The sequence below is a fragment of the Nicotiana tabacum genome, chromosome 2 (assembly GCF_000715075.1).
Source record: "Nicotiana tabacum cultivar K326 chromosome 2, ASM71507v2, whole genome shotgun sequence".
Lineage (NCBI taxonomy): Eukaryota > Viridiplantae > Streptophyta > Magnoliopsida > Solanales > Solanaceae > Nicotiana > Nicotiana tabacum.
In genome coordinates this window covers 4,304,404-4,328,441 of record NC_134081.1, presented here as the reverse complement: position 1 = coordinate 4,328,441, position 24,038 = coordinate 4,304,404, and the positions used below count along the sequence as shown (strand labels likewise).

At 33.1% G+C, this 24,038-nt stretch overlaps 3 protein-coding genes and 1 non-coding gene across 4 annotated transcripts; all 4 read left to right on the top strand.

Annotated features, from left to right (window-relative positions):
• The first annotated feature begins 6,197 nt into the window (after positions 1–6,197).
• On the top strand, positions 6,198–10,291 carry LOC107759425 (AT-hook motif nuclear-localized protein 1). The gene is made up of 5 exons (XM_016577368.2): positions 6,198–6,982; positions 7,424–7,491; positions 7,618–7,749; positions 9,512–9,673; positions 9,792–10,291. The coding sequence occupies exons 1-5, from the start codon at positions 6,427–6,429 to the stop codon at positions 10,122–10,124; spliced, it is 1,251 nt and encodes a 416-aa protein (XP_016432854.1). The 5' UTR covers positions 6,198–6,426; the 3' UTR covers positions 10,125–10,291.
• Positions 10,292–20,203: 9,912 nt separating this feature from the next.
• LOC107759427 (uncharacterized) lies at positions 20,204–20,838 on the top strand. Its single transcript, XM_016577370.2, has one exon. It carries the CDS (start codon positions 20,306–20,308, stop codon positions 20,693–20,695), a length of 390 nt encoding a protein of 129 aa, XP_016432856.1. The 5' UTR covers positions 20,204–20,305; the 3' UTR covers positions 20,696–20,838.
• Positions 20,839–21,715: 877 nt separating this feature from the next.
• LOC142173864 (uncharacterized) lies at positions 21,716–22,171 on the top strand. Its single transcript, XM_075239753.1, has one exon. The coding sequence runs from the start codon at positions 21,716–21,718 to the stop codon at positions 22,169–22,171; it is 456 nt and encodes a 151-aa protein (XP_075095854.1).
• Positions 22,172–22,476: 305 nt separating this feature from the next.
• Positions 22,477–22,549, top strand: TRNAA-AGC (transfer RNA alanine (anticodon AGC)). The gene has a single exon. It is a non-coding gene; the product is annotated as a tRNA-Ala (tRNA).
• Positions 22,550–24,038: the final 1,489 nt, after the last annotated feature.

The following is a 24,038-nucleotide window of genomic DNA, read 5'->3' as shown; positions in this document are numbered from 1 at the left end:
TTGTGATTGAAAATTATTTGTGATTGTTTGTTGCTGTCTAGTTGTTTTGGAGTTGTAGGAGGTTTACTTTACTAAGACTTGGGGAATGTCCAGCTCTCAATCAATTTTATTTTTATTTCTTGTACATAATGTTTACTTGGTAATAAAATATATGTAATACAAAAAATAAAATAAATATACTTAATCATCCTAGAATAATTATAATATTTTCAAAATAATTTTCAATCTTATTAGGGATATATAATAAATACTATTCGATCCATTCCTATTCAAATTAAATTCGCCTATCAAAAAATTTATAGTGTCAACACGGACAAGAAAAAATTTAACAACTAAAATTTTAATATCTCAAAATCCTAAATATTAATAAAATTATTAAATAACTATTTTTTCTAGTAAGAATTAGGCAAAATCTTATTAATTACAAAAAAATCTCCTAAACTTAAAAAGATAAAAGGTAAATTTTAATAATGCAAAATATAAATGCAGTTGAAAGACAAACTTTCCTAGTTTAGACAAAATTGTATTAACTACAAAAAGAAGTCTCCTAAACCTAATTCGAAGGAGAATGGAGAAATTTAGTACTCCAAAGTATAAATGGAATTAGAAAGTCAAACTTTCCTAGCGTGTAGTGAGCGTTTAGGCAAAATTTTATTAACAATAAATGACTATTCCTAAATTGTAGAAAAATTAATTAAAATCTTTACCTAAATATTAATGAAATACTCAAATTATTATATTGTCCAATGTGAACTACGTGTTTTAAAGGGTAAAAAGGCGAACGATATTTCGCTAAGGACTTTCGTGCTTTTAATATAGTATAGATATAGATAACAAATGAATATCCTAATGACAATAACCTGATGTTATAAAAGTAAATTACCGAAAATTAATTGTATCATGTCATAACAAAAGAGAAACCGAGATGCTGAGATGATTTAACTTTATTTATGTTTATATACAATTGAAAAATCAAAAAATTAATATGGCATAAATTTCTTTAGATAATCAGCCTAATTGAACTATTAACACCACTAAGCTGAGATGAATGGCTTTATTTTTAATTAAAAAAAATTCCATGTTCTGATAAGATTTAAAAGCCTTGGGGCTTTTCAACCAAGTCATACTTTGAGGGATTCTGCATTGTTAAATAGGCTTTAGGCAAAACATTTTTTAGTTAAAGTTAATAAAAAATATTTGAAGTTGAAAATGGTAAAAAGTTTATGCTTGCGGAGTTTGCAGCTGTGTCTGAACATGAATAAGTAGAAAAGATATTTACAAAAATAAAAAAAGTTTTAAACGGAAAACAATTTTGACCTGAAATATTCTCCAAATCAATATTTCGTTATTTCATCAGTACTCTCAATACTGAATTTTAGTACTTAAAATGCTTGTGACCAAAATTTGTATTTTCAAACATTAAAGTTCAGTCTATAAAATATTGAAATAATATTTGATGGGTTTGGTCCGGTAAAAATGGCAAAGTAATTTATTTGCAAGGAGTAATTAGGTAAGAAGTCAAGATTACAGTTGGGAAGGCCATAATTAGGTTGGAATTTTTTCTTCTTTCCCATTTATATAGCTTGAAATGGGATCTTTACACAAATAGTTAGACGGTTTTACTGTTTACTTAACCTGACGGTATACATATATTTTGCAAGGAGTAATTAGGTAGGAAGTCAAGATTACAGTTGAGAAGGCCATAATTAGGTTGGAATTTTTCTTCTTTTCCTTTTATATATCTTAAATTTCTTAAAAAAATGTATAAAGTATCTGGTATAGTGAGAAATAAGCAAACCCAATGTTTCCTCGAATTTAGATTTTTCAGTATCCAATATTAAAATAGGAAGATATGACTCTGTTTAGGGATTTGTATATTTTTATTAGCAATAAAAACTGAAATAAAGCATTATTTTATTGCAGGAGTTGAAGCTTTAACAGCACATCATCGGTTGACTGGCTTTTTGTGGTTTGAATACATTCACCGGCTTTTTTCTAATTGCATAAAACAATAATTTAAAATCGTTTTAACCCCTTTCTTTTTATGAAAGGCCATGTTTACCCCTGAATTCTTTTTCTTTGGTCGTTTATGTCCCTACCAATTAATGTGTTCTTTTCTTTCTCTCTCTTCCTTTTAAATGTACACGTCTTTTTTCACTGCTTTATATTTTTCTATTTCCGTTCGTTGAACTTCTAGAAATATCGAATGCAATGTACTTTACCGTTTTTTTAAAAAATAAAATAAAATTACACATCTAATTTTAATTTTTGAATGAGAATAAAAATATAAAACGAAGAATTAACAAGGGCAAATTAACTTGATTTCAGTAGAATTGTTATAAAATGCTAAGGGATTTTACATGCAAAGGTGCATATCATCAAATAAATAGTTTTAATATATTTATCAAACATGTATCCGTCTATTTATAAAAATAATTTCAATATTTAAAAGTATTCTTTTGAATGCTGAAACTTGATTATATCAACTAATTTTAATCCTTAAGACAAACGGGTTTTCAATTTTAGCTGTTGGGATCTAATAATGCAATTGGAACACAAGTTCTCCTATCTTTTAGCTCTTCCTACTTCACTATTCACGTGCCTACCTCCTTTTTTTAAAAATCAAATAATCTATTGTTTAGTTTAATCCACTAATGTATGTGTGTTCGTCGATTAGTACGGTACGATATGTAAATATTTTAGTTCGGTATTTTGATATTAAGTTTCTTAAAGTACTATACCAATATCATATATAATTGAATTCGATAGAGTTTGACTTTTTTTCTTTTGATTTCGATTTATTCGGCCCGGTTCTTTCGATTTTTTCGACTTGAGTACTAGCTAATGCATAGAGCCATAAACAGTAATATTCTCATTAATTAAAGGCTAAATACCTAGTCGGCCCCTTAAAGTTGGCTCCAATTTCCATTTTGACACCTCAGCTAAGCTCAATACCTATTGAACACTTCAACTTAAATAAAAGTGTACCGATTAAACACAAATTTAATAATTCTACATTGTGTTTGGGGCGTGAATATCACTTGCTATCTACCTAGCAAACAAGACCAATGAGAAAATGACATGTCAGCAAGACAAAAAAAAATCAAATTTGAACAGAGAAAAAGAAAAGAAAAAGGCCCTCCACGACCCCTTCGCTGCAACCCCCCACCTACCATCGTCCCCAACTCCTCACTGGCCTAATTCCCTAGCTACTGCAGTTCCTCGCTGAACCCTTTCTTCGTCTTCTCCAAATAACAAGCAGAATCACACACAATCACTAATCTGAGCAAACAACAACCAATTGAAATAAATATATTCGTAAATTCGAACATAAATCAGTGATTAAATTCAAAAAATAGGTATGAATTCAAGGAAGCCGGGTCGTCTTTCTCGCAATGAAGGTTCCGAAAAATTTGAACCAAAACCCAATTCAATCCAGCTTAAAATACACTCAAACATTAGATTCAGATTTTCAAAAATGTTTCCAACAAGAATCTATAACACCCAATTGATTTCTAGTCAAAGTTTTCAGATCCTTTTTTTAATTCAAGCTCGAAGCTCCTTTAATGTAGGTCAAATTTTCTCCTCAAATTAATTCTCATCCAGCAAACGGTTTCAGCCAACAAATTCCAACTCAAATGAAATTAGAACTCCAAATTTATTCCCTAAATATCAAAATCGAGATAGACTGTAATAGTCTATGGTTGACCACACAAAGTTAGAGTTCAAAATTATGATTAAACTTAGATTGGAATATTACTATAGTGGAGTAAGATTCTCAACAATGGAGAGGCTTCTAAGTTTAGGTGGTTTGGCAGTGATGGACTAGTAGGGATGGAATTTGGTGTCGAAGGTCGTGGCTATGGTGGAGTGTGTTAGAGATGATGGTGGCAAAAAAATAAGATTAAAGAGAGAAGGGAAAAAATTAAAATTAAGGAGTATTTCCTTTGCTTTTACTTTCCACGCTCTCAAAAGAGCGTGTAATTACAGACATTGTGTCATGTTAGCATATGTGTTCAATATGTACATTTTTATTGAAGTTAAAGTGTTCAATATGTATTGAGCTTAGTTAAAGTATAAAAATGGAAACGAGAGCTAACTTTAAGGGGCCGCTTAGGTATTTGGCCTTAATTAAAGTACTCACAAACATAAAACTAAAAGCGTTCTTAGCTCGCCTGACTTTTGACAAAATCTTTATCATTTTTTAGCAATAATATGTGAATTATATAACTTAGAATATATTTCGGTACGATATCAGTATTTCAGCCAAAATATCATACCTAATATTTTTTTTTAATAAAAATAAAACCAAATACCATACCAAATATACCAAAAAATTTCGATTTCAGTATTTATCATATTATGCACATCCCTACACTATTGTTATGACTTGTGAGCTTAATTCCTTTATTATTATTTTTTGCTCAATCATTTTTATAATATGACAGTAAGAAAATTATATCATTTAATCCTTTTACGTTGAAGGTTATAATAACAATGTATAGTATATTTTACTTTTACAGAAATTGAAACCTCCTTGAAATGTATAGAAATTTTAAATATTTATTAAAATATTGATGAACATTAAATATGTATATTTAAAATAAAATTTGACACAGATACATCCTAATCTTAATTTTTTCTCTCTTTTGTAACGGAAGAAAAAGGGTACAATAGAAGGAATCATTATGATTAAAGGGATTGCATTTTCGACCAAAAAGCATACGTTTTTTCCCTTCTTTTTTACTGATAAAGAAAATAGGATGAACATACTTTCTTTTTCCACTCAAATTATAACGTTTCCGGAATTTCATGATAATATAGACAAGTTATTGACAGCTAGTCAAAAATATTAAAAAAAGATATCATAATAATTCAACTTTTAAACTTACCAGATCCAAATGAATTTAAATACGAGTTTAAGTTTGGTGCAAACCATGAGGCAAATATGAATTATAGTAATTAGGGTTGTTCGTCGGTCGATATAATATAGTGCTGTATTTAAGTATTTTAGTTCAATATTTTTGGTATTTGATTTCTTAAAATGCTATAGCAATACCATACCTAATTAAATTCAGTATAATTCGATTTTTCTCCGTTCAGTTTTGATTTATTCGGTCCGACAACTTCGATTTATTCGGCTTGAATATTAGCTAATGGATAGAGCCAGAAACTGTAATATTCTCATTAGTTAAAGTACTAAAAAATAAAAAAAAAAATAAAAACCAAGTATCAACACATAAAGAGAAAAAGGTACATCACAAAATAAATTTGATCATTAAAAATGTCTTTGTTAAATACTTATAATTAATTGCTAAACTTTGAGAATACAACAAGGATTGTCAACCTCAACGTGAATGCCAAAGAAAAGTATTATATGCATCCTTAACGAGAGGTCTCGGGTTCGAGTCCCTGGGTATGGAGTCATATTTGTTAGGGAGCGCTCTCCCCGACGCGAATCTAGATTTAGTTGGGCGCTAATATGGGTACCGGACACCGGGTGAGAAACCCAAAAAAATAATATTATATAACTTGGTATGTTATTATCAATAATATATGTATTCCGTAACTTATTACTATATATTTCGGTACAATATTGATATTTTATTCTTTTAATATTGAATACCATATCTAATACAATTTTTTTTAAAACGTTAAACAAAATATTATATCAAATACCAAAATATTGAACACCAAATACCAATTTTTTTTTTATTTCCATACAATTATTCAGTATTTATCATATTATGCATAGCCCAAATAGTAGTACGTAACCTTTCATATCAAGCTGATATTAGAATCTAGAGAATATAGTGAAAATCAATAAAATTTATTGTAAAATATTTTTGTCCTATCAATATATATAACAACATAGATATTTTATAGTATATTCTAATGAGTGAATAGGATAACATGTACTAATATTTTCTTTAACACCACTTCTCCTATTTACGGAAAATTAATGAGATTTGGTAATTATGGTTCATAAATCATAAATCTCCAAATATGGAAACAAAATCTTGTCATTATCTAAGTTAAAAATATAAAAGGGTAATTATGAGAACATAGAAAGTAAGCTGAGGACATTTTGGACATTCATCACAATTAACAAATACTAGGTGTAGAGTCCAGACAAAAGGCAATTACTATCAGTTGTTTTTTCTTCACTTTTATTTTCTTATTGACCCCATTAATGGAGGGAACCTCAACTTTACAATCTCCAAAAAACACCAAACGAAATTTACTTCTGAAAATCAAAACTAAACAGTAGTAGCAATCTCCAAAACCCCCTTTTCTCTTCTGGCGCCATTTGTTCACTAACCCTTCTTTCAAACCAAACTTTTTATTTTTTCAATATAAACTCTATTTAAAGTTACATTCTTGATTTTTTTTCCATATTACTGTCTTTTTTTTGGGTGAAAAAAAATGATGGAAATGGAAGATAAAGAGAGTACAGAATCTGGTTCACTCGGTGTTAACTCAGAATATGACTCACCACCGCCACCGCCACCGCCACAACCACAACCACCAGCAACAGTCAATGGGAGTTTGACAAGTGGCAGTGGTAGTGGGGTTGTGCCACCACAAGTGCTGAATATGAATATGAACATGAACATGAGTATGACAACAACTGAGGGGGCAGTAGGGGTGGTGGTCGTGGGTAGTGGGGGTGGTGGGGTAGTGGGTAGTGGTGGGGAGAAAAAGAAGAGAGGGAGGCCAAGAAAGTATGATGCTGAAGGGAACTTAACACCTCAATATATAAAAGCTGCTGCAGCAGCAGCTGCAGCTAAAGCAGCAGTGGCGGCGGCGGCGGCGGCGGCAGTGACGTCACCTGGTGGTGGTGGTGGTTGTGGAGTGACACCACCGTCAGGTTTTACTATAACGTCACCGCCTTCTTCTGCCTTTTCTTCTTCTTCCTCTAAAAGAGGACGTGGCAGACCTTCTGGTTCTTCTGGTAACTTGCAATTAATTGCTTCTTTGGGTAAGTCTGTTAAGAGATTTTGCTCAAAGATCTCTTAATTCTTAAAAAAAAAACTAATCTTTATATGCTTGTTGATTAAAAGGGACAAACCCTAGAATGGTCCTTTTTATTTTTGTTTTTGGACAGCATAAGGGTAAGGTCTACGTAAATACTACATTCTTCAGATCCCACTTGTAATGATTTTAATGTGTTATTGTCATTCACATTATACACGCTCCCCTGATCTTACTTGTGCGACTTCCCAGGCTATTGTTGTCCTTTTTCGTACACACTAACCTCTCCTGACCCAACTTTACTGGGATGTTATTGTTGTTGTTTTTGTTGACTGAATCTGAAATGAGGCAGGCAAAAAAATCCAAGATTTGGTTTTGTTAGCTTTAGTTTGTTTTACCTAATGATTTTTGTGACGTAAGAGTGGTATGTGCTTTTTGGTGTTTGAAGGTGAGCTGTTTGCACATACAGCTGGAGGGGATTTTATGCCACATGTGGTTACTGTGCATACCGGAGAGGTAATTTCTTCTTTTTCCTTTTTCTTTTTCTTTTTGATGCCTATGTTTTCTGTCTTTAATGATGTAATGAAATGAAATACTAGGATCTCCTTTTCAGATCTGAAATGTTATGTGTATGTGTTTTAGGATGTGGCAGGAAAGGTTTATTCTTTTGTGCAGAAGGGTTCAAGAGGGATCTGTGTTTTGTCTGCAAATGGGGCTGTTTCTAATGTTACAATTCGTCAGCCTGGTTCTTCTGGTGGTCTCTTGACATATGAGGCATGTCTTTTCTTGTTTCATTTTTCTCTTAATCTTGTATACCTTGTATCTTTTTTAAGATTGTGTTAGCTTTTACTGAGGTTTAGCTAATTAGATGCTTCTGTTTTGTTGTTGCCCTATCTCAACCACCCCCACCTGAAAAAAGAAAAAAACAGAAACAGAAAAAGAAAGTCTCAAGATCAAGCTCTAAAGAATTAAAGGATGGTTTCTCTGCGTATATATAGTTTCTTTCTTTTTTGTTTGATAATGTATATATTCTGCGAAAATGTAGTTATAACTGGCGAAGAATCGTTGGTACCTGCCCTGAACAAGAGTGATGTGTTGATTAGCTACACGTCTGTTCGAACCCTCTTACGAACCAAAAAGCCTGATTATATAAGTGAAAAAGGTAGAGGGTCGGACCAATATCCACCAAGTTACTAATTGTGGGCTGACTAGCTCTCGGAGACTTCTGGGGTATAAGGAAAAGAGAGAGAGAGAGAGTTGTTGGTGGCTTGACCTTTATTTGGTCTTGGAAATTTGCAGAGGCAGAACAAGGATTTGAAATTTATAGGTTCCTACAACGACCTCGAGTTATACATACAATAATAACTGGGTTACAATCAAATATTTATAGATATATGCAAATGCTACTAGGTTCATGGGAACCATAAGCTTAAGGCTAGATCCGCCCCCTGGAAATTTGTATCATTATTTATAGGAAATTGACTAATTCATTCTCTCAGTGAACTTGCTAACCGTGATTTAGTTTTGCCGTTACATATGCGTAGGAAGATTAGCTTATTACTGGAGGCTACACCACAGTCAGAACTAAAACACTTCGTATACTAGTGATATGACTTAAGTGTTTCAACAAATCTTTGTCTGGAGCCTGAATGCCATGTTGCTTGGAATGGTTGAACTTTTAAAATAGCGGTGAGGGGAGCTCCAGTCTTTATTCATCAGAGTACAATAACTTACTTCAAGGACTAGAAGATGTACCCGTGACTGGATAATTCAACTCTGCTATTGCATGTTCATTGAATCTTTAACTGTCACACACTTATTTTCTGTATTCTAGTGATTTTCCTTTCTCAAATGGGATCAGCTAGTTTACTTTCTGTGAGTTCATCTCCTCATTCTAGGATATATTTGTATTCATCCTGAATGACTTTGCTTATGTTACAGTGCAAAGCATGAATCAGTGCCCACCATTCTGGAGAAACCGGTGTTTTTCCTTCTGCCAAATATGTTGTTGCCTTTTTTTTTTGGTAATTGTGTTCAAATGCTGTTCTTGTTTGACAACAGCAAAGATCACCAGAATTGTTGAAGCGGTCAAATTTTAGCACATTAACTTTAGTATGTCAGCGTTGCATAATTTAGTGTTTGAAACGCAAGGATCAAATAGAGTTGACACTACTTGTCGGGATGAAAATGGTTATCAGATGTCCTATAATTGTCTCCACTTGAATGAGCTTGCATCATATTATTTAAGGAAATTAATGCTCCCTAATTCTTTTCAGTTTACATGCCTATTTTCTTCAGCAAGAAAAATGTTGTTGCAGTCTAGAAAGGAAAAAGCAAGCCTGGATTTTTTCATGGATGACTAACCTAATACGCTTGCTGATAATTATATACCCATTGAATCTCATTTCATCATTTTACTATCTCAGCTCTCATGTGCTTTTTGTTTAAGAGTTGTTATGTCGTCTATGAGAAAACAGGAGTTATCACCACCTTTTATATCCTGGAAAATTCATATTTAATTACTCTGATGATGCAGGGCCGCTTTGAGATCTTAGCATTAACTGGGTCTTACACTGTTTCTGAAAACGGTGGCATGAAAAGTAGGTCTGGTGGATTAAGTGTTTCGTTAGCTGGCCCAGATGGCCGTGTTATTGGTGGTGGTATTGCTGGTTCACTCATCGCTGCAAGCCCCATCCAAGTAAGTCCTGTTATGTTATTACTATATAATAATTTATAGGCCAATTATCTTTTATGTTGTCAAATTTTCTGAATTACGCGTCCACAGCCAAAATTGTTATTTCTTCTTATATTGCTAGATGGTGGTCGGAAGTTTCATGCCAAATGCTTTTATAAAACACAATAAAAGAAAGCATCACCAAGTCGAACCAAGAATGGCTCCCGTTATCCACAGCTCTCCGAACCCTGTTTCAATGGTAAGACCTGTATCACATGCACCACTTGTGAACAACATGACTCTGACTCAGGCACCTCAAATACCAATGCAAAGCCACGGAGAAGTCGATAACAGCACGAGCAACAAAGATATGCCAAATTCCACATCTACCGACACTTCTGACTGTAATGGATCGGAGCCAACTTTGGAGCAAAGACCATATCCTGATATTAACCTGTCTATACCTATGGAGTAGCTTGTTAAGTCGGGAAACCAAACTTGACGATAGTTTCTTTTCCATTTAGCTGATTCCTTGTTATCCTGACTGCTGATTGTAACTTGAGGAATCATTTTAGGACTGCCTTAGAAACTTTGAAGTATGCTGACGACTAGAAGAGGGCTAATATATCTTTTGTTTTCTGGTTGTAATGTCTATACAGATCTTTGTTCTTTTCTTTTTGAAGGATTTTACCCAGGAACCGATGCTATATAGTTGCATTAATGTCAGTCGGAAGTCCAAGATCACTCACTTGATTCTTATATTGATATCATGTTTTATGCCTATTTAGTTGTTAAAGGCTTAATGCAGTCTCTCTGAGGCTGTATTGTCTTTCGTAAATAGCCTCTCTACCTGCAAACGTCTGCGTACACACTACTCATTCCAATCCCATTTGTAAAAATATACTGAGTAATTTGTTGTTGGAGAGGTTACATGATTCTTTCAGTGTAACCTTATTTTATTTTAGTGCGTTAATGTTAACAGGTAAGGACATACTCCCACCATTCCACTTTATGTAGCATGATTCAGAGTACGAGTGTACAACAACAATAACATATCGTAAAATCTCACAAGTGGATTCTAGAAAGGGTAATGTGTACTTAGACTTTATCCTTACCTTTCGAAAACCCTTGGCTCATTCGGAGTACAAGAGTTAAAGTTTTTAATTTTGTATGTGAAATTAGATAGATTCTTCAAGTTTTTGAAATTAAAATTTATATATTTGGAAACTACATATAAAGAATTACTAGTAATTATAATTTATAATTTAAAACATTTACTAAAAATTTAAGAAAAATGTGATAAAAAACAACCTCGTAGGTTCCCAAATAGTAATAATATTGCCAAATAAATTGAAACATATTTGTTATAAACTGTGAAGACATTTATATTGCACCTTTCCTCAAATATTGTAGTAAACAGTAGTAGATCATTGACATTGTGAAAATAGGTACTTGAAACACTAAGTGAAACATAGTTATATAAGTTTTAGCCTATAGTAAGTAAAATCTCAATGACTAAACTTCAGAAGCTTCCATTTTAATGCCAAAACGGAGAATTATCTTAACATAGTAATCCCAATTAGGATGAGAAGCTGTAGTTGCAGGTTGTCCAAAGGGATGTTAGACCATCCAAAAACTTGCGCAGATCTCCCTTAGGACCTATTCAAACCCCACAAAAAGAAATTATCACGAGTTGGCTATGTAAATCAACAAAAAGATAAAATTAAATGTTAGGACTTCATTATTTATATACATTGATACTACTACAACAACAACAAACGCAGTACATTCCCACAAGTGGGATGGGGAGGGTAGTGTGTATGCAGATCTCACCCCTACCCTGGAAAGTAGAAATGCTATTTCCGTTAGACCCTCGGCTTTAAGCAAGCATGCATTATATATAATGAAACAACAACAATAACAACAAACCCAGTGTAATCTCACAAGTGACATCTGAAGGTAGTGTATATGCGGACCTTACCCTACATTAAAGAAGGTAGAAATGCCGTTTTCGGAAGACCTTTGGCCTCGGATGGGTAAAAGGAAGGGCATGCATTATATATAATGATAGCGAAAACAATTAATACAATAGATATAATTTATAAGTATTAGTTACCACTTACCAAGAAACGTGTCTCTGCCGTTTCCAACTTTGAAAATAGGAGGGAAAACCGCTGTATTAGGCTGGAAAACAAGAACTATAATCAGTTAGTCTCTATTAAGAGATTTATTATGTCTATATCCAATCTTGTACTCTTGTTTTCAATGAAATGCAAAACGTACAGGGTTAAGTAGAGCTACGTGGGGCTCATCATCAATCATAAGTATGTTGGATTCTGAAAATTTCCCACCACGAAAAGGAAGGATATGATACTTGTTTTCCCATATTTTCTTCATTTGTTTCAAGAATATGGGCTTCTCCTTCTTCTCCAAGCATTTAAAGCCACTATCAATGCATTTTCCTTGATCCTAGAAAATAAATGAAATTTCAAAAGATTTGTTTGTTTTCTAAAATTTAACCAAAAAGGACAGCCCGATGCACGAAACATCCCGCGTTTACGCAGGGTTCGAGGAAGGGCTGCACCCCAAGGAAGTATGATGTAACGATCCTATTTTTATTCAAGTATTAGTGGCTGATTCCACGGCTCGAACTCGTGACTTATAGGTCACATGGAGACGGGTGGTCCAAGGCTTCTTTCTCAAATTTAACCTAAAAGGGTAGCCTAGTGCATAAAATATCCCGCGTTTACGCAGGGTACGAGGAAGGCCCGCACTCCAAATACAAGCACACAATCCTGATTCAAGCATTAGTGGCTGATTCCACAGCTCGAACCTATGACTTATAAATAGCACAAAGATAACTATACCGGTGATGCGAGGCTCCCCTTCTTTCTCAAACTAAAACTCAATAAACAAAATGAGTTCTTAGCTTATTAGATTAAATTGAAAGCCACTTACCCATACAAATAACAACTTTGGTCGAAGTCCAACCATGATGTTGTCTAGAACAGATCCATGTTTCTCCTATTATACGGACAAAAACAAAGCTATAGTAACAATAATTTCAAGAAATTATTATTAACTTACTAGGTTTAAAACATTTTAATTCGAATACTAACTCCATAGCAGACGACCACAGTCCGACTTCAAATCTCTCAAGGCAAAACTTCATAAATTGATCACAGAAAGGTCTCTTGAAAGCTGCGTTTAACAAGGCATCACAACATAATTAAGCTATATATAATTAGTTAAACCAAAAACAAAAAAAGAAAAGAATCATTATAACAATTAACCAAACATATCAATGAATCATCTTTTACTCCACACACACACACACACATCATCTTTTCCAGTGTCCTTTGTTTCATCTTCATGATCACTATTATCATCATAAAAAACCAGGTTTTTAATTCAACTTCAGATTTGAAAGCTTTCTTGCCATAGTTGAATTTAGAAGAAAGTTTAGTGATAATACCACTAAGACAATTGAAAAATCCATGGCTGCATCATTCTGTATTTATAGTGGTATTCAAGCTTTAATGGTTACAATTAACCCCTTCAAATACTGTAATTAAACGATGAAGTCCTTCCACTTCCCAAGATTCATGTATATATGCTCAAAATTAATCTAGAGGATAGAATCTGATCAGTTACTCCAAAATGATTATCCAAAAGATTATGTAAGGGTCCAGGGAAGGACCACATCCTTAAGGGTGTGAGGTAGACAGTCTACCCTAATACAAGCATTAGTGACTATTTTCTCGGTTCAAACTCGTAACCTATAGGTTATATGAGGACAACTTTACGGTTACTCCGAGGCTAAAGATTATGCGCATTCAATCGAAAATCAGTAGTATATCTGTTTAGTCTACTACAATTATCATAAACTTGCCAAATCAGTACTAACCTAAAGAGCAATAGTTTATCAAGGGGTGGATAACATTTTTAATTAAATTGTCAAATAAATATTTCAAGTGTCTAGCGTAGTGATTACAAAATGATTCGCCATAGACATGTTTCGTTTGATAAAAGGAAAAAAATAAGGGAACACTTGCAATATAGAATACATATTTATATCAAGTAACATGAAGATCCGATATATATTTCATTTGGATTCTTTAGTTGGATCATTTATTTTGGTTATACATAAAAGATTTTTGGAATATTCGTGGTATAACGAATTTTGGTGGCAATCACAGAAAGGACAGTTATTAATTCTTATGTTCACCATGTCTCTTAAGCGCTAGAAATCAAAAGTGTGATTAGATTATAAGTACTATCTCAAGAATATATATACTTTATCGTATCCTAAGCAAAACATGTTCAAATTAAATCATTATAGGTCCATTAAGCAAAACCGGATTCATGATTTAAACTCTATGAATTCAATATTTATGCTATTAGCATTGAATTCATTGTAGCGAGTCTTGATTTGGTTATATTGGATTATGAGTACTATCTCAAGAATATGTACTTTATTATATCCTAAGCAAAAACTGTTCAAATGATTGTAGGACAGATTAATTTTGACACTACCAGAGACGGATTGATGATTTAAAAATACTTCCACATCAAAAAGATAAAATGGATTTAATTCAAATATAGATACATAAAAGGCTGCAACTTGCAAAAACACAAGACTAATACACACAACATTACACAAAAAAGTACTACTCCTTAGAAAGGATTTACATAGTAAAGCAAAAAGCAGTAACCTTTTTTACATACTAATCATATCAGTCAGAGTCATAATCAGAGTAATTAGAGCCAGAAGCTTTCCCTGCGCGAATTATCTTAGCACAGTAATCATAATCAGAGTAATTAGAGCCAGACGCTTCCTCTGCGGGAATTATCTTAGCATAGTAATCCCAATTAGGATGAGAAGCTGTTATCGCAGGTTGTCCAAAGGGATGTTCTTTCACGTATGTTGGAACATCATCTGCATCTGCTACGCCATCCAAAAACTCTTGCATTTCCCCTTTAGGACCTATATATTCAACACCCACAAAGATAAATTATTTAGAGTTAGTTATGTACATCAACATATAAATTCTTCGGTCAGCATTTATTTTATACACACCAACAATGGACACTGCGAAGATTTTTCCACTATAGCCAGGGGCGGAACCAGTGTACATATTACAGGTTACAGGTTCGGCCATACCTAGTAATTTTTGTCCAAACACCTGTATTAGTATCAAGAAATCCATTAAATATGAAAATTTCTTAATTGAGAACCCAGTAACTTAAAAGAACTACAATTTCGAACCCAATAACTTTAAATTCTGGCTCCGCCTCTAACTATAGCTATAATTTAACCTATAGCAACAAATTGCTTGTCATAGTTCAGGTTACTAATTCTACTTGTGATTGATTATTATATGCAGATACATATATGTAGCCTAATAATAAAATAATTCTGACACCATAAGTGTATATAGAATAATTAAGTTAAACTCCAGTCAGTGATTAAAGGAGTAGTAGAATATATTTGTTACCAAGAAATGTGTGTCTGCCATCTCTAACTTTGTAAGCATGAGGAAAAATTGCTGTATTAGGCTGCAAATGAAACAAGAACTAACAATTAGTCTTACAATCGAAATAGATAAGATTTCTCCAGTTTCACTAAAAAGGCAGCTCGGTGCATAACTCATTCCAACCGGGTCCGGCGAAGAGCCGCACCTCAAGGGGTGTGATGTAAACAACATAGCCTAATGAAAGTATTAGTGACTGCTTCTACGTCTTGAACATGACGTATGGGTCACACCGATACAATTTTACTGTTCCACTCTTGTAATATAATCTTGTTTTTTTTTCAATGAATTGCAAAACTTACAGGGTTTAAAAGAGCTGTGTGGGGTTCATCATCAATCATAAAGAGTGTTGGATTCTGAAAATCTTCCACCACGTAAAGAAGGATTATACTTGTTTTCCCATATTTTTTTCAGCTGTTTCAAGAATATGGGCTTATTCTTCTTCTCCAGAGTTGAATAATCGCTCTCAATACATTCATCTTGATCCTAGAAAAGTAAATGAAATTTCAACAAGATACCTGTTTAGTTTTCTTTAATAAGCAAATAACAAAATTAGGGGTGTCAAGTTGAGCCCAAACCAATTTGACCCGTTCAAGGCTGGGCCGATCACTGATCCGTTGAACTTAGTCCATTTTGACTCAACCCATCTCAGTCCATCTAAAGTTTGACTAATTTTTAGCCCAAATTAATTCATCACTAAGTTTGCTAAAATATCTTTAAAATAATTTTTTTTTTTATATGTTATATATAATCATAACAAAAGGAAAAAAATCTTATTTGATGAATAAATAATTCATAAAAAAAATAATACACATTAATTCAAGCTTGATAAGAGTTGGGCGAGTTGGACTATAATCTAAATATTAATCTAACTAGACCCAGTTCACCTCAGCTCAAGTTACTTTTGGATGGGTGACTTAATCCATTTTGACTCGCCCAAAATTAACCCGACCCGCCTATTTGACAAACCTAAGCAAAATTAAATATTGAAAGCCACTTACCCATACAAATACCAACTTTCGTCGAAGCCCAAACCATGATGTTGTGTAAAATAGGATCCACGTTTCGACTATCATATAGACAAAAACAAAGTTAGAGTAACAATAGCTTCAACTCACAGAGATAATTAGTTCACTTGATTTTAAAAAAAAAAATTAAAACTAGATTAATACTAACTCCCTGGCAGAAGACCACAGCCCCACTTCAAATCTTTCAAGGCAAAACTTCAAAAACTGATCACAGAAAGGTCTCTTGAAAACTGTTTGACAAAAGGTATATACATAACAAAAGTTAAACAAGCTAAAAGATCATTTACAATTAATTGACAAATATCAATGTAATATCATATTTACTCAGTAAAACACACAGAACCAGAGTCAGGATTTGAAACTTATAGGTTCGTAATTCTAATCTTTTTATGTTATTGAGTTTTAAATTAATAATTTATACATATTTCATAATTTTTTTTTAAAAAAATATAGGGTTTGAACGACATGCTGGCTCCGCCGTAACGTCGAACAGCGGATTCGTTTGGACGATGCACCCTATCAACCAGCAGACCTCCAAGATTAAGCACAAGAAGTTTCTTTTTTGGGCCAAGGTTCAGTTTTTCTAAGGAAAGGTCTAAGTTTTTTCCAGTGTCCTTTGTTTCATTTTCATTATCACTGCTATCACTATCAGAAACAACGCTCTTCAACTTCAGGTTAGGAAGATTTCTTGCCATAGTATATAAAATCTAATTTGAAGAAGACTTTAGAGGTAATATTAATGAGAAAAACATGATACTTCTATAAATAGTGGTGATTCACCGTTTAATGGTGAAAAATCCTTTCAAATACTGTAATTAATTAAGATATGGATCAGGCTATATCCACTTCCCAAGGTTCATGCATGCATGCTCAAAATCGAAAGGCAATTAAAAATCTGTTCAATCACCCTTTTTAAATTATAGGTTCAAAATTATATTCTTTCTGAAATTTAAATAATTTTCACATATATATATATACACACACATTCAGCGCCAAAACAAGACTGTCTGAAGTGGGATTTGAACCATCAATTTCACTTGTATAGGTGCATATATTTAAATATTTTTTTAAAAAAATATAAGATTATTATAAATAATTTAAGAAAAAGAGTATGGGTTCTCGTGAACCCATACCCCTTAACCTAGATAACACCCATGCTTCTAATTAATTTTAAGATGATAATATTACATGTTAGTAAATCGGTTTTTAATTTGACTTGTGTCCATAATTAATAGATTTCTTAATATAATTATAGAATTTGAAGTAAAACTATATCCTGCCTTCTAGCTCCGTCCAAAATAATTAGCCTACAAAAATCAGTACTAACTAATCTATTGGCTAGAGAGCCAGTGGCGACCCATGTACAATGGTGTGGGTTCACGCTTCTCCCTCACCCCTCCTAGTACCAAATAGAAACAAACAACGCTAAAAGTTACAGACTTACAGTCAGGCATCGATTCTCTTAAAAGTGTTGCGGTGCACTGATTAGACTATGGCGAACCCATGGTGTGCGTTCACGATCACGTGACCTGTAGCATGTTTGGTCAAACTTCTAAATTCAGCTTATTTCAAGAAATATTTATATGTTTGGCCAAACTTTTATAATTAGTTTATTTTGAAAAGTAATTTTCTCAAAAAGTACTCGTCAGGGGCGTATACAAGATTTTCTATAAACGGTGTCGATATTTAAAAAGTGAACATATGAACAAATCATTAACAATATTATACTTTAAAAGAAATAAAATTTATATTATATTAATAAAACTTAATTCAAGCATATTATTATAAATCGCCTCATTGAATATATGTAACTTTTGTTGATATGAGGCACGAAAAGGAGTAACCTAAATATTAGGCAACAAATACATGTCAAATGTTGAATCGAACTCTCGACCTATGCCAGGAAAATAAGCACTTGACCATTGAGCTGCAAGCAATATTTTATTAGGTGATGTCAATTTTTTTCAGTGTACTTGTTTTTCATATCACATAGTATATGTTATTAAGTAAATTTTTGGACGAAGCGGTGTCAGCTTCGACCAAGGTAAATCCGCCCCTGATACTTGTGGTGATAAACAATTTGTGTTTGGTTATTTAATTTAAAAAATTACTTTAGAGCAGCAACTATTGTTTGACCAAAATTATAAAAGTGCTTATAAGTATTTTTTTTCCTCTCAAAATTTGGAGAAATTACTTTTTTTACTTCTCAAAAACTATTTTTGCTTCTACTCAAAATCACTTTTTTCCTTCTAAAAACTTAATCAACACACCTTAACTTTGAAAAAAAAAAAAAAACTTTTGACCAAAAATAAGTATGACCCAAAAGATACTTGGCAAACATGCTACTAGCTATGTAAACTCGTATAATAATTGATAAATCTGCTATGAGAACAAAGCTAAATAAAAAGTGGCCGAGTTCATAGGATTAGATCTCAGTTGTGCAACAAATAGTGTATCATATTCCTGTTATTTTAACTTTCTTTTGTAACAAAAAATTGTGAGAAGCACCTCAAATTTATGATGCTACTAGTTAAATTGTCCGCGTTTTGCACTGTAACAAAGGAAACAGTAAATTTAAGATACGATCCTATTGTAAATTTAGCCAAGATATAACAGATGAAATTTTCATATATACACCATATCAACTATACCAAAACTTATTTAGTTTAAAGTTAAACAAAAACAACAATTTTTGTCTGATAATTGATTATGAACTTCATTAATTTTAAAAAAGAAAACATTCAAATTTGCCATTGTACTATTTAAAATTGTTCAATTTTTGTCATCCATTTCACTTTTGAACTTTTCACATTCTTTTCATTAATAAATCGTCTTGTATTTGCTTTCGCCATTATCGGAGCTCCAGCAAAAACTGTTACTCCACGCTTCAAAAATATTCAAAATTGTCCCTCGACGTATAATTATAATTTAAAGTTACACTTAGATCGAAACTCCATTAGAAATTAAGAACAAGATTTTTTTCTAACTACATGAGTAATATTAGATCAAAATTACCCCCTAGCTTCTTATTTTACTATTATGATTATACTACTACAATATAGAAGAGGGTTAGAAGCAAGTTAAGGTTTAGATATTCCAAATTATTGTGCTTTAAGGGTGCGTTTGGCATGAAGGAAAATATTTTCCTGAAAAATGAATGATTTTATCACTTATTTTTCGTTATTTAGTTGATGAATAAAAAAAAATTTCCGAAAAATATTTTATAGTGTTTGTTTACAAAGTAAAAAATATTTTTTAAGAAAATAACTTTTTATACTACTCTCCATAGCATAAAAAATTCATTGTAGAAAGCAAATACTCTTCAAAAGTACTCTATGAAAGAAACCCAGAACCACAAAACTTTGTTCTAGTAGTTGGAATCGGTGATTGCCATATTTTTAGTGCAATTGACCACAAAATTCTGGGAGAATGACACAAATAGGATCATTTGGTGTTATTGTTTAAATTTTGATCTCAAAACGAAAATTTTTAGGAAAATAGTCTCTAATTAAAATTCTGAAGTATGTTGGTCAGAAATTCTTGGCCAATTCTTATGGCGATTCGGCAAAATTTTGACAAAATTCTGATCGACCACCAATTTTTTTCGCATGGTAACTAAAAATTTTAGTGATTGTTAGAATTTCTAGTTTCAAAATTCTGACCAATATACTTTAAAATTCTAACTCGGGATTATTCTCCTAAAAAGAAATTAACAAGATTGAAATATAAACAATAATGTAAAAAAGATCCCTCCAGCATCATTTCGAGGTAAAAAATTACAGAAGTGATTGGAAAGAGACCTGCGTCCCACAAATTATCCAAAAGATGGAAGTTTCTACAAAAATCTAACCTTTTCTTTTTCTGTCCTCTTTTCAAAATTAGCCACAGTCCTTTCCAGAAATGTCCACATAAGGTTGCCAGCAGAACTTTCTAGCTTTTCCAGCACCTTCCAACATCTAATCAAAACAAAAACTATATATACACAATTAAACCCTCTACTAAATCCTCAGCCTCACCAAATAGAAAAAAATTCAGTACTTCATTCACAACCAAAAAACTAACACAAGAAATACAGTTCACTAAAAAGCAGCAAAATGAAGCCAGTGGTGCAGGAAAACAAGGAGAAAGTTGACACGAAAAACGTCGACAAAATTAAGTATATTGAAAGAAAGTTAACAGAAAAAGGAGTGCAGAGATTGGAAAGACATCCAGCAGATGGGCTACCATTGAAACATGATCCGAAGAAAGGACATGGCGGAAAGTATACTTGGGAAGGACCTGATAAGGAAGCTGTGAATGAATTGGATCCTGCGCCACCGGCATTGGACGAGAAAGATCCGAACTATTTGGATGAAGAAGCAGAGGAGAAGCTGATAAAAGAGGAGGAATTAGGTGGTGTTGTTCTTGGTGAAGTTGAAGTGGCAAAAATGGCTGAAGAAGGTGTTGCTAGAGTTGATGTTGATCCTCATTTGAAACTCAATTAGTTTTCTTGTTTAACCGCTTGTTTGGATGGTTAAACGTATTGTTATTTTAAATACAATGTTTGTTTTAGTTGTACTTACATTTTATTGTATCGTATCGTTTAAATTCGTCCTTACGTAATGACGAAAAATGCTACTTTATGAAACGATAGATTTGGTGTGGTTGCGTTATTTTTTTATTTTTTTTCTCATCTTATACTTTTTTATTATTAAATAATCTTATTTTATATTTTATTTTATTTTATTAATTATATAGTATTATTGCAAGTTTATTGGTGCATGACATCATAAAACGACGATAAATAATACAATCTATCTAAATATTATATACATTAAAGTGATACAGTACAATATAATACTATACGGTACATTATCAAGTGATATATAACAATCATTCAAACAAGCTGGGATTATTGACTTGTGTAATTGGGTTTTTGGGCTTTGTTCTGTTTGTGGAATCGGATTTAGTAGTTCTCAATCTTTGTTAGAATTTAGATGACCTGAAAATGATGTGAGTCATGTTTGTTTCACACAATTTAGTATTCAGCATGTAAAGGTGATCATGTAATGTAATAATAAGTTAATTTTAAATTTAACTTAAATTGAAATTCGAAATTTTTTAAAATTTTTTTTCAAAATTTTCACTCTAAATCACTAGTAAAAATTTAAAAATAATTTAAAATTGTATTCAAATCCAAACATAAATTTAATTTTCAAATATTAATTTTACATTAAAAAAAATATTTTGCTTTTAAATTTCACAATTTTTATGTCCAAACGCCCACCAAAATTGTGGTAAAATTCAACGAAAGTGTAGGAATGAAGTCGAATTGCTTACAAAAGGGAGCAACAAACGTGGCAAGACTCCAAAATCACTATCTCCTTCACAAAGCTACACGTCGCTTCTCACCGCTCACATTTTCTTATACAAACTCGTCCTATAAGTTTCATTACTTTCCTCATATAAACATTTCATCTTTACTTTTCCGCTCAAACATTGTCCAAAAAAGGAAAGAACAGAAAATGTATCCTATAGACGATGATAAGAAGGAAACAGCGACATTTCGAGCAGTAAGCCACGACGAAGAAGGCAAAACAAAGGTAACAAAACACGAAGTAAGCATCGAAACCCTAAAACACAGAGAAAAAAAACACAGAGACAAAGGCATACACAGAAAAGACCGTCGTCCAATAGATGGAATTCCTTTAACAAAACAGTCAAAATCAGGGCACGGTGGGAAGTTTACATGGGAAGGAAAATTGGCTATAGATGAAAATGAAATGGATGCTGCACCAGTGGCTATAGATGAAAATGATCCAAATTCTGTGGATGAGGAAGAAGAAAGGAGGATATTAAGAGGAGAAGTTAGTGGAGTTGGGGGTTTGGTTATTGGAGAAATTGATGTGGCTAAAGTTGCAAATAATGAAGGTGTGGGAAGAGTTGATGTTGTTGATCCTGTTTTGCAGACTAATATGTAAGGTTTTTTAGTGAGTTGTCAGTTGTCACCCTAGGTAATTTGAGAAATTAGAATAATTATGGTTACGAAAGTACTTGGTCTTAATTTTGTTTAAAATTGGAAGTTTAGTGTTCTGCTTTGTTCTACTACATTATTATTATTATTATTATTATTATTATTATTTTTTGGGTCGAAGGTAAAAGTTAGTGTTATTTATTTCTTCCTTTATTTACTCAAAGATAAACCTGAGTTCGACGGATTTCCTGCAAAAACGCAACTTATTAATGTGTTAACAAATATAACTATAAGGAAGATACTTAACGATTAGGGGATGTAGCTCAGATGGTAGAGCGCTCGCTTAGCATGCGAGAGGTACGGGGATCGATACCCCGCATCTCCATTTTCGTTTTCTTGTTCTTTTCTGTTTTTCCCTCTGTTATATATAACGGGCCTTTCCCATTAGGCTCTGCTCCCTTGTTTCCATCTTTTGTATGATATCACATTAGCCCATTATCATATTTCAAAGGAAAAATCGTGTGATACAGCAAATATTTGCACCGTAGCTATATTTGAAGAAAATTACGATTTTTCCTAAAATCGGATAACAATTGAATTTATACGCGGTTTTCAGGATACATCATATAACTTGATACAAATTGAAAGAACAGATCAATGTTGAAATTAATAATAAGAAAATAAATGCAAATTGAACAAGGTTAACTTTGAAGGTTGGTCACCCTCGAGTCAAGAAGTGCCTCAATCACCCTCGAGTCAAGAAGTGCCTCAATCACCCTCGAGTCGGAATAGAATGACAAGATAATAAGAACTAGAAATAATAGTGTATTGCTTTTGGATGTGTTTCTTGATGTGTGTTACAAATGACTAGACCCCCTTTTATATAGTAGGGGAGTCCTACTCTTGATACAATTCTATAAAAGGTAAAAAATTTCATAATTTGCTAATTAATCGGCCTCTCCTTGATACATATCGAGATTTCCGTCGTGATATCCAATCGATTGCGGATAATTTGGCCTTCCGTTATTTGGCCCGATAAAGTTTCCTCGATCATGTTCGATCCCGGAGTCACGCGTTCGATAATTTAACTTCACGCCTTGGTTCGATATAATATAGGGTCGAGCTTCAACCTGTCACGTTTCAGTCCCGACTTATCACACAATAGACGAGCCCGGCTTCGACCGTGTACAGATAGTCCCCTCATTTTTCGAAGAGAAGACGACAAGAAACGATATGGACTTTCGAACCTTGCTTCGATAAATCATGACGTAAGCGACAAAAGGTAACTGAAACGTCCCGTCGGTCCAGTCTCCAAGGCATTAAATGTGTGTCAATTGTTGGTCGGCCATTACGGGTATTGAACCGTCGTTTGCAAACTATAAATACTTCATCCTTCCATCCATTAAAACTTTTTACATTCAAACTTTGCTCTTGTGCTTTTAAGAAAATTTCATCACCTTCATCCTTTGGTTTTCTGGCTTAAGTTTAAAATTTCTTCCCTTCTAGTTTTCTAAAAACTTTTATAAACTATCCGCCAATTACGCCCTCTCTTTCATGAGTACCATCTCTTCACCCTTATTCAGAAGCAATGGCAAAGACTTCGAAATCGGTTCCTCAAAAGGAAACTCCCTCTTCCTCGAGACCGTCTGAAGAAGAAGATGTTCTGTTTACTGTTGTCGAGGAAAAGACACCGAAGCCCCCCTAAACTATGTTCGTTCCTGCGGGGTGCCCAACCGGTGCTGACTTCAAAGTTGAAAAAACCTCTTCCGTACCAGTTCGATACGAGCCGGTCTCGAGATATATATGCTCCATCACTGACAATCTCCTCCCCAAAGTCAAGGAAGATTGTAATTGGGCTGGTAAACACGTGGTGG